The sequence below is a fragment of the Musca domestica genome, unplaced genomic scaffold (genome assembly GCF_030504385.1).
Source record: "Musca domestica strain aabys unplaced genomic scaffold, Musca_domestica.polishedcontigs.V.1.1 60, whole genome shotgun sequence".
NCBI classification, from domain to species: domain Eukaryota; kingdom Metazoa; phylum Arthropoda; class Insecta; order Diptera; family Muscidae; genus Musca; species Musca domestica.
In genome coordinates this window covers 583,674-594,462 of record NW_026712364.1, presented here as the reverse complement: position 1 = coordinate 594,462, position 10,789 = coordinate 583,674, and the positions used below count along the sequence as shown (strand labels likewise).

Here is a 10,789-nt window from a genome sequence, read left to right as displayed (position 1 = left end):
ATTCTATTGTGCATTTTACGAACTATAGCTATCTCTGAACCGGGTTTCTCCAAATTTGACGTATTAGCTTCTAGACTGAATTCGGTCTTATGTACGAAAATTCAAGTGATTTGGGCTGATATTGACCATTTAGTGCACAATTAACCTGAAATCGGATGAAACATATATATGGTTGCTATATCTATATCTGAACCGATTTTCACTAAATTTGATATACTTGCTTCTAGGCTGAATTTGGTCCGATGTACTAAAATTCAGTCCATTTGGGCTGATATTGGCCATTTGGTGCACAATTAACCCGAAATCGGATGAAGATATATATGGGAGCTATATCCAAATCTGAACCGATTTCGATAAAATTACAAACAGCTATTTCTGGGCTCTATCTTATATCTGGTACCAAATATCATTCTTGTGCAGTGCATATTACGAATGTGAGAGGCTTAAACACCAAATCGGATATGGGAGCTATAGCTGTTTCTGAACCGATTTTCTCCAAATTTGCTGTATTTGCTTTAAGGCTAATCTCGGTCACATGTGCCAAAATTCGGACCATTTGGGCTGATATTGGCCATTTGGTGGTCAATTAACCCGAAATCGGATGAAGATATATATGGGAGCTATATCCAAATCTGAACCGATTTCGATAAAATTTAAAACTGCTATTTCTGTAACCCTTACCACTATGTGGTGTAGGGTATAAAAACAATAAACCTAAACACGGGGCATCCATGGAATCTTAATTCCAGAATTTCAAAAAATGTAGAAAGGGAGAGCACTTGCCCCCTCTAATTGGGTTACTTTGCCATGTAAACTTTCAAAACGCCAACACACGTTTTTATACCCTCCACCATACTATGGAGGGTATATAAACTTTGTCATTTCGTTTGTAACTCCTCGAAATACTCATGTCAGACCCAACAAAGTATATATATTCTTGAGCAGAGTAAAATTCTATGTCGATTTAGCGATGTCCGTCTGTCTAACTGTGTGACTGTCTGTTTGTCTGTCTGTCTGTCTGTTGTAATTACGCTATCTTTCGAACAAATTGAGATAGAAGGCTAAAATTTTGCAAACATGTTTATTTTGCCAGTAGGCAGGTTATGTTCGCAAATGGGCCATGTAGGTCTCATTTTCATATAGCCCCCATGTAACGGTACCCCCCGATATTCGATATTTTGATTATTTTAGCCACATTATTCACCGGAATTGCTTAAAATTTGGTATTTGAAGTTTCAAAGGGATACTACAGCCTAAGACAGAAAATTATCTGTGCAGGTCCAGGTCTTTGTATTGCCCCCATATAACGGTACCTTCCGATATTCGGTATTTTGAGGATTATAGCGACATTATTCGGAATTGTTTCAAATTTGGTATTTGAAGATTCAAAGGGACACTACAGCCTAAGACAGAAAATTGTCTGTGCGGGTCCAGGTCTTTGTATTGCCCCCATATAACGTTACCTTCCGATATTCGGTATTTTGATGATTTTAGCGAAATTATATACCGGAATTGTTTAAAATTTGGCATTTGAAGTTTCAAAGGGACACTACAGCCTAAGACAGAAAATTGTCTATGCAGGTCCAGGTCTTAGTATAGGCCCCATATATCAGTACCTCCCTATATTCGGTATTTTGAGGATTGTAGGTTCAATACTCATCGAAATTGTTTGAGATGTCGTATTTGAAGTTCGTAATGGTTGCTACAGTCTGTGACAGAAAATTGTCTATGTAAGTCCAGGTCTTCGTATAGCTCCGATGTAACGGTACCTCCCTATATTCGATATTTTGATGATTTTAGCTACATTATTCACCGTTTATTTCAAGTTTCAAATTTGAATAATTATGACAACAATGCCTATGAAGGTCCACGTCGTATAGACCCCAATATAACGGATATATTCGGTTTTTTTAAAGATTTTAACAGAATTTTTAACGGATTTTATTTTTTGAAAATTTTCAAATTCGTTCCAAATAGTGGAGGGTATTCAAAGTTCGGCACGGCCGAACTTACTGCTTTTGAACTTGTTTCTATTTTGATACCCCCACACATGGTATGGAAGGTATACTAACTTTGTCGTTTCGTTTGTAACTCCTCTAAAAACCCACGCTATATTCTTTGATTCTTTGATGATTCTGTAATCAAAGTAACTTTTGAACAAATTTAGATAGAAGGTACCTCCCGATATTCGGTATTCTAATGATTTTAGCCACATTTTCTCAGGAAATTGTTTAAAATTCGGTCTTCAGACCTGCTGTGGTAGATCATTCCCTATACAAATTTCCCGTAGCCCCCATTTTTTGCGATTTTAGCCACATTTCGGGGGGTACCATTTAAAATTCTGCAGTTTGTAATGGATTTTGCCTTCTGTCATAGAAAATTGTTGGAATAAGTTCCACATTCAATTTTTCTGGCCAACCAACATATGCAAATTCCTAGAAACCAACAGTGACACCCATATCAAATTTCGGATTTCAACTATATTCCTCTAACCAATACTAATATTGGTACTCTTAATTTCTTTTTGTACAGTTTAAAGTACGCCTTTTCAAAATAATCTCTCACTACCAACAGTGACCTCAATATCTATAAAACTTTCGGAGTTCAGCTCTATCCCTTCGCCCAATACCACATTTATTACCATTTAGTACTTTTCGAACAATTTTAGTACAAATTTCCAATACCACCACCATATCTTAACAGCAGACACCATCAGTGATAACTATAACAAATTTCAGGACTTGAGCTCTACCACCCAATACCAAATATAGTACCATTCAGTACTTATCGTACAATTATAATACACATTTTCAAATCCCCCTCAATATGTCCAGGCTATACATGAATAGCGACCCTGAAACCAAATTTCAGATTTCAAACACCAAATATAGTACTATTTAGAACTTTTTGTGCACTTGCATAAAAGTACATATTCCCAAAAATAAGTCCAAATTTCAGGACTCCAGCTCTATAGATAATCAAATCCAAATTGTACCAAAATTTGGTACCATTTAGTAATTTTAAGTACGAATTTCCAACGCTTTCTTCATACCCCAATCCTACATTCCGATAGTAATCTTATTTCCAAATTTCAGAATTCCTGCTCTATCGATACACCACAATTCCAATTTATACCATTTAGTACACATGAGTACAAATTTCCACAACAACCTGCATTGTACAATCCAATAAAGACCTTCTTTCCAAATTTCAGCATATTTCAATATCGGTACCTCCCGATATTCGGTATTTTGATGATTTATGCCACATTTTTTCACGGAATTGTCTGAAAATTGGTATTTGTGGGTCATAACGGGTCCCTGTACGTGTTGCAAAACATTGCATGTATAGGTCCACGTTTTGGTATAGCCCCCATATAATGGTACCTCCCGATATTCGATATTTTGATTATTTTTGCCACATTTTTTTAACGGATTTGTCTAAAAATTGGTATTTGTTGGTCATAATAGGTTCCAGCTCCGGTAGCGAAACATTGCATGTATGGGTCCATGATTTGGTATAGCCCCCATATAACGGTACCTCCCGATATTCGGTATTTTGATGGTTTTTGCCACATTTTTTCACTAATTTGTCTAAAAATTGGTATTTGTGGGTCATATTGGGTCCTAGTTCGTGTGGCGAAACATTGTATGTATAGATCCACGTTTTGGTATAGCCCCCATATAACGGTACCTCCCGATATTCGGTAATTTGATGATTTTTGCCACATTTTTTTTCACGGATTTGTCTGAAAATTGGTATTTGTAGGTCATAATGGGTTCTAGCTCCGTTGGCAAAACCTTGCATGTGTAGGTCCACGATTTGGTATAGCCCCCATATAACGGTACCTCCCGATATTCGGCATTTTAATGGTTTTTGCCACATTTCTTCTAATGCTTCCTTTACCCTAAGGTGGTGGGTATTAAAAGTTTGGCCCGGCCGAACTTAATGTTGTTTTTACTTGTTTAAAATAAAGGCTTTCCACCTGTAGGAGGATTATAGAAACACTTCTAAGTACAGGGTCTTGACGTGAAGTCATCTCTCTCTCCATAGAGAGTCAACTGTCTAATGAAGGCTTAAAGAAGGCAATCTTTCTTTAGAAAATCTGAACTAGACATTATCTATAGAAGGATAGACATTATCTAAGGAAGATATTCTTCCCACTCAACCGTCATCAGATATATGTCTCTTCTATTTAAAAAAAAAAGTAAAAAACCTGTAAGTTCGGCCGGCCGAACTTTGAATACCCTTCACCATTTGAAAGGAATTTGGCAATTTTCAAGAAAAAATTAAAAAAATCCGTTAAAATCTTAAAACTACCGAATGTAGCCGTTATATTGGGATCTATACGACGACATGGAGCTGCATAGGCAAGTTTTGTCATAAGACATTACAATATTCAAATGCGAAACAAATCGGTGAATAATGTAGCTAAAATCATCAAAATACCGAATATAGGGAGGTACCATTATATGGGGGCTATACCAAAACGTGGACCTGCACAGACAATTTCTTGTCATAGGCTGTGGTATCCATTACGAACTTTAAATACCAAATTTGAAACATTTCCGGTGAATGATGTCGCCTAAATCACCAAAATACCGAAAATAGGGAGAAACCATTATATGAGGGCTATACCAAAACGTGGACCTACATGGCCCATTTTCAATACCAAAAGTCCTGCAGACATAATATACATTTGAGTAAAATTTTATCAACCTATTTCATTTCGTTCGGAAGCTACAGTGATTTACACAGATGTACAGACGGACGGACATCGCTAAATCGACATAGAATTTTAATGCTGATCAAGAATATATATATATATATATATATACTTTGTGGGGTCTAAAATGTATATTTCGAGGTATTACAAACAGAATGACAAACTTAATATACCCTCCATACTATGGTAGAGGACTTTTTAACCCAAATTGGCCCATAGATTAAAAGTATGAGACACATTTTTATGACCTTGTCATCCATCTAACACTTCCCATGAAAATTATTTTTATTTTTTTTTAATTTTTCCCTTTTTTCTCATAATAAAACAAATTAAAAATTTTATTTTTTTTAAGAAATATTTTTTCGATTTTTTGTATTTCTTTTATTTAAATATTAAAACATAATTATTAAAAATAATAATAATAATAAAAATAAAAAATAATACAAAATTAAAAATTATAAAATAAAATTATATAAACTAAACACAGAAAAAAAAAACTAAGGAGAATTGTACAAATGTGTGTGGGTGTGGGTTGAGTAAATGTGTGTGTGTGGGTAATGTGGGGAGTGTGTGTAGGGGGGCGATTTGTGCAAAAAATTTCGCACAAATAATTAAAATAATAAAATAAAAATAAGTATTTTACAATTATGGTTAAATAAAAATTCATTATTTTTTTATTAACATCAACGTCTTCAGGGGGAGAGAAAAAAAAAACATAATTTATAATTATTACAAAAAAAATGTGTGCATATATAAAGTTCGGGTGGTGGTGTTGGCGGGTGGTAGAAGGAAATTTTTTAATACAGGTTTTGTGGCTAGGTGATTTAAATTAGCTTCTTTTGATGTGGGGATTGTTCTTTTTTTTTGTATAAATAAAAAAATATACATTTTATTTCTTTAAAAAAATTACATTTGTTTTGTAAAATAAAAGAAATGTTATTTTATTATGTTTTTTTAAGAAAAAAAAGAAATCTTGTATTATTTCGTTAAATTATATTTTTAAAATATAATTATGAAATAATGTTTTTTTTTTAAGATGATTTTTTGTTTTTTTTTTTGGAAAATTTTAACAACAATAATAATAATAATTATGTTTTTTTTAATATATATATAAATATGTATGCATGTATAAACTATGTATATATAGAAAATGTTGATATGATTTTTCATGTGATATATAAAGGAATTATGTGTGTATGTGTGTGTGGTGAATATGTATGCATGTGAGATGGGTGTGTGGATTAGTAAAAAAACACAAAATAATATATATGTATGTATTCTTTCTTGGTCGATTATTGAAGTTCTGGTAATTTTTTTCTCAGTGGGGAGTGGGGGCAGGGGGAAGTTCGGGCGCATCGGGGCCACACAGGGCATTAAGTAAAATATTATTTTTGTTTTTGTTCATTAAATAATAATATGTAGGTATGTATGTATGCATGTATGCTTTAATTATGTATGTAGTATGTATAACTCTTAAGCCTTACAAACTAAAGTTGCCATTCAGTCAATCAGTCGAAACTTTTGGGATGTGTTTCTATAAATTATTTTTTTTTGTTTGTTTTGCATCATAGATTTTTTTTTTCACTCCGAAAAAAATATTATTTTTTCCTACATCTTCTGTCTCCCTCTCCCGTTCTCATTAAGGAGTAATAAAATACAATTTTATTGGGAGCGAAAAAAATAATATTTTTTTCGTCGTTTTTTACAATTTTTATAAGTTTATCGTCTACTGCACTGGTAATTTTTTTCTTTAAGTGTATTCTCGTTTAAACTTGTATTTTTCTCTTATTTCTCTCTTCCTCTCTTCTTTTTTTATAATACAGTTAAGCTTTGTTCCCTTTTTTTCTAAACAACAAAAAAAATCTAATGCTTTTTTTCTCTCAGTGTGGGTACTAGGCGAAAAATATTGACATTTCTCTCAGTGTAGTTTGCTGGGTTGTTGGACGAAACGAAAAGAGCCCAGAAGAGAACCGCAGGTTTGCTTTCAGTGAGTTCACAGCACTCACTCACTCTCTGTCTCTGTCTCTCTTTTTCTCTTTCGGGTGTTCTCTTTTTCTGTGGATATTGTCTCTGCATTTCTAGAATTTTGTTGGTTTTGTTTTGTTTTGCTTTTGTTTTGTTGTTGCTATTGCTAGTTATTACATCCTCTCGTCGTTTGTTTACTCTCAGCCTCTCTCTAAATGTGTTTCCAAAAAAAGAGCTTTTTTCTTTCATTTGAAATTTATGCGGGGGAGCGGGAGAGTTTGGCAATTCAGCTGCTGCCAACAACACCTTGGCGTCGGCCCTGCTGTTGCTGCTGCTGTTGTTCGGTTCTTCTGTGATGTCTTCGTGGCCTTTTGCACTGGGCTGAGCAGCACTCATCGAGGGGGGCTGGCTCAGAGCCAGGCTTTTCGAAAGGCTTGCGTTTGGCCGAGACCCTAGTTTGCTGGCAGGTGGAACGGGAGCAGCGCTTGCGATCGCAATTTACTTTGGAATCCTAAAACAAATAACAATAAAAAATTAATATCTCCGGCCAATCTCAAAATCTCTGTTCGTTTTTCAACTTACCTTGCATCGGCATTTAATGCATTTCTGCTCCCCATGGGAGGCCAAAACCGGATGCCATTCCTGGCCATTTTCATAGACCTTGTTGACCACCTTACAGCCACCCTGGGAAAGAATCTCTTCACTGCTGCGCACATTTGCCTTCAAGGGGGCCTGATCTTGCAGGACATTGGGGTTTGAGGGTCCCATTTTGTCACCAGCTCCCGAGCTAATTTTTCCCTGGGGACACACCTTACAGCAGGCCTTTTTGTCCGGGCGATAGGCTTCCTTTTCCTTACACTTCAAGGGAGGGCACACCGTACGAGGACATCTTATCTCCAAGGTCAGGGCATCACAGGTACAGGTGGTACAGGTATCAAAGCCATTAGGTGGCAAAAATGGATGCCAAATGGCACCGGCCACATGGAACTGATCACCCAAACGGCATCCGCGTTTCTGTTGTTGTTCATCGCCGCCGCCTAGGATTTCCTTGTTGTTGTTCACATTCTGTGGCACACACATGGCACAGCACTCACCCTCGGCCTGTACCAATTCTTCGTTCACCTTACAGTGCACCACGGGACACTTGATGGGCTCACAGGTAGCATGACCTCGCTGGCAGGCACACATCTGGCAAGTGTCCTCCGTGCTGCGCCATTGTTCCGTTTCATCATAGAAACGTCCCGAATGGTAACATTTTGTATCGGCTGTCATTAGCAGATCATCATTGCGATCGCCGGGCAGGAAAACATTGGGCACATTGTTGTCCGTGTAGATGGGGAAGCAGTGGGCCGGCACCTTGGTCGACTTCAATTTGCCGCGCAGCAGCAATTCATTTTTCTCCTTGGAATGAACCTCCAAATAGCAAACACTGGACTCCAATTTCACCAGCTCATTGGAGGGCATGCTAAGGAAAAAGCCTTCCATGTAGGAGCCGGAGAATTCCTCCAAAAGTTTGCGGGTCACTGGGGCACCAATGGCTTCAATGGGTTTCTCTTCCAAATAGATTTGCAAATCCTGGGGATGGGATTGGAAACCGCTCAGGGTCAGTTCATAATGGAGGTTACATTCATTGTCAATGGATAGCCAAGCCATGCCCATGGCATGATGAGGTGCCGAGACAGAGTGTTCGGAGCGTTTCAGCAAAATGGGTTCAGCTGAGTCACGGGCATCAGCCACGGGCCTGGGTACCAAACGACCTCTAATCAAACTGGTTTCATGTTCCACAGCAATGTTGACACCCAAATCTCCAGCATAGAGAGATTCCACTACCTTGGGTCCCAGCTTGTCCACCGTGCCAATGGCCTGATTGAAATTGAAGCTGGGTGTCAAATCCTGTAGCACAGCCTTGCGTTTACCCACATCCTCAATGAGACTGATTTCAGGATGATCTCTGGCATTGACCTGATCCGTTTCAATGTTATAGGCCAGGGAGCCATCGGTGTTGAGGAACACCCAAGCCAAGCCACTGCTGTTGGTTTTGATCTCAGAGTTATGGGGAGCCAGTAGAGTTTGGAAAATCTCACAGGTGGTGCGGGTGACAATGTGGCCCTGGATCCTCAAATTGGGATTCTTTTTCGATTCCACGGTAAGCAAAAGTTTGCCACGTGACATAAGGCGTAGATTTTGTATGGAAATGGGGGAGGAGATTTCCAGGACATTGACCTCGGATGAGGGTTTGCGTACTTTTTGGATTTCATCTAAGACCACCTCACGACGATCGGGCGATTCAATGCGAATGTTGACGGGAGCATCCAGATAATCATCGGGAGCAAAAACGCCATTGAACACCAAGGTCAAGTGCATGGACGAAGCAGCCCCACTGCTGGTCGAAACAATGGCAGTACCTCCGGAACCGGAAAGGATATCAGATTTAGAGCCCGGTGCTGGTTCCATGAGGGCACTAAACAATTCCGATTGCAAAGCGGTGTATTTGCCAATTTTACCAGCCAAGGCCAATTCAGTTTGGAATTTATTACCACCCCAGAGTAGGACAACATGGAGACGCTCATCGCGCAGCAGACGTTTGTAGTCACGTGGAACCCTACGCCAAACACCACAAATTTTGCCTGTGACATTTTGATAAATCGATTGGGGTCCGGCGGGCAATTGCAGCTGATGTTCCTCCAAAATGGTGCCGGCATCATCTACAAATTGTATGGCCCTTGGGCGATTCACCTTCGACGAGGTATAGAAGGAGTAATACAAATTCTTTTTGTGGAACATAAAACGTCCGGTGGCCACAATGTTATGGGGATTATGGGTGCTGTACATGGACTTCATTTCTTCACCCTTCAGGAAGTGCGAGGTACGACTCGTTAGGAGAGCAGCGAAATCTAAAGAGAAATTAAAAGAGAGAGGGGAATATTAGAAAAAGGGTTCCGCAATGGCAGAAGATGTTAGGAAATCTCTCATTCTCTCTGCACAGAAAAGAGATGGCATACTTACGTTTCATATTGCGCTCCTCTTCTTCCATTGGTGCCGGTACATCTAAGGCCATGGTGTCTAAAAATAAGAAGAAAAAAGAAAATGGTTTGAAATTAGAAAAATGTTGGCCATTATTTGGAAAATATTACAGAGCCATAAAAATGTCAACACCACTGCGTCTTGAATGAATCTGCTTTGGGTTTTTTTTGGTCATTGTGGCCCAAACCCCTGGGACAAATAACAGGAAATTACCTTGCTAGAAATATGATGTTCCCTCCTAGGGAGTTATTGTTTAACCAAAAAAAGAAGAGAAGAAGATGTGGTACCTTGGGTTTTTAACCTTGCCACGATCGCACACACACACACCGAAACTAGGTGCGGTACTGCCTACCAAGCCAGGCAACTGTAGAATGAACGTGTGAATAGAGGAGGACCCTACAACACTCGCACACACACACACATCCACTGTGTGTTTGACATAAATACCCCTAACAAGTTACCGCCTCTTGGCAACACCCTGCTGCTGCCGCCGCTGCTGCTGCCGATACTACACGTGATTTCTCGAAAATAAAATATCCGTAAAACTGCCACATAAAAGGTGAGCCAGTAACTAAGAATGTTACGGCCGGTAAATGATGAAAACAAGCCAACAACGACAACAACAATAACACAATTTTTTTTTTTAATTCTTGGAAACCATTGTTGCTTGTTCTCGGCTCAATGAAAAATGGTTGATGATGGGTTGGAATAAACGAACCAACATGGATTTTGTTTTTGTACGATCAGGTTGTTGTACCCGAATTCCATGCCATCATAATGAGGAACATAACAATGGCCATGTTAAACAATAAAATTGGAAATTTTATGGAAAATCGATTTAGAAAAACAAAGTAGACGGATAGGGGATTTCATGTTTCACAAAAGGTGATTGGTCGATTGGTTGGCTGGTTGGTTGGTTAAATCAAAGAATAAAAAAAAGAATCCATTTTTTGATGGGGGTATTAATAGAAAGGTGCTGAAATAAATTAAGCCGGATTTCCGGCCTCGACATCAAAAGAAATTCCCAGAACAATTCTCAAAGAGATTTACATAAAAAAAGTGGTTCGATTTCCA

The 10,789-nt window shown here is 38.2% G+C and overlaps 1 protein-coding gene across 1 annotated transcript in view; it reads right to left on the bottom strand.

Moving 5' to 3' along the window:
* Positions 1 to 5,062: 5,062 nt before the first annotated feature.
* The window catches only part of LOC101896391 (dorsal-ventral patterning protein Sog), a 47,506-nt gene continuing 41,779 nt past the window's right edge, over positions 5,063 to 10,789 (bottom strand). The window contains exons 4-6 of the mRNA XM_005181091.4: positions 9,698 to 9,754; positions 7,274 to 9,585; positions 5,063 to 7,202 (exon numbers count right to left, since the gene is read on the bottom strand). Of these exons, the coding sequence (XP_005181148.2) occupies positions 6,978 to 7,202; positions 7,274 to 9,585; positions 9,698 to 9,754 (2,594 nt within the window). The 3' untranslated portion in view covers positions 5,063 to 6,977. The remainder of the gene's footprint in view (positions 7,203 to 7,273; positions 9,586 to 9,697; positions 9,755 to 10,789) is intronic.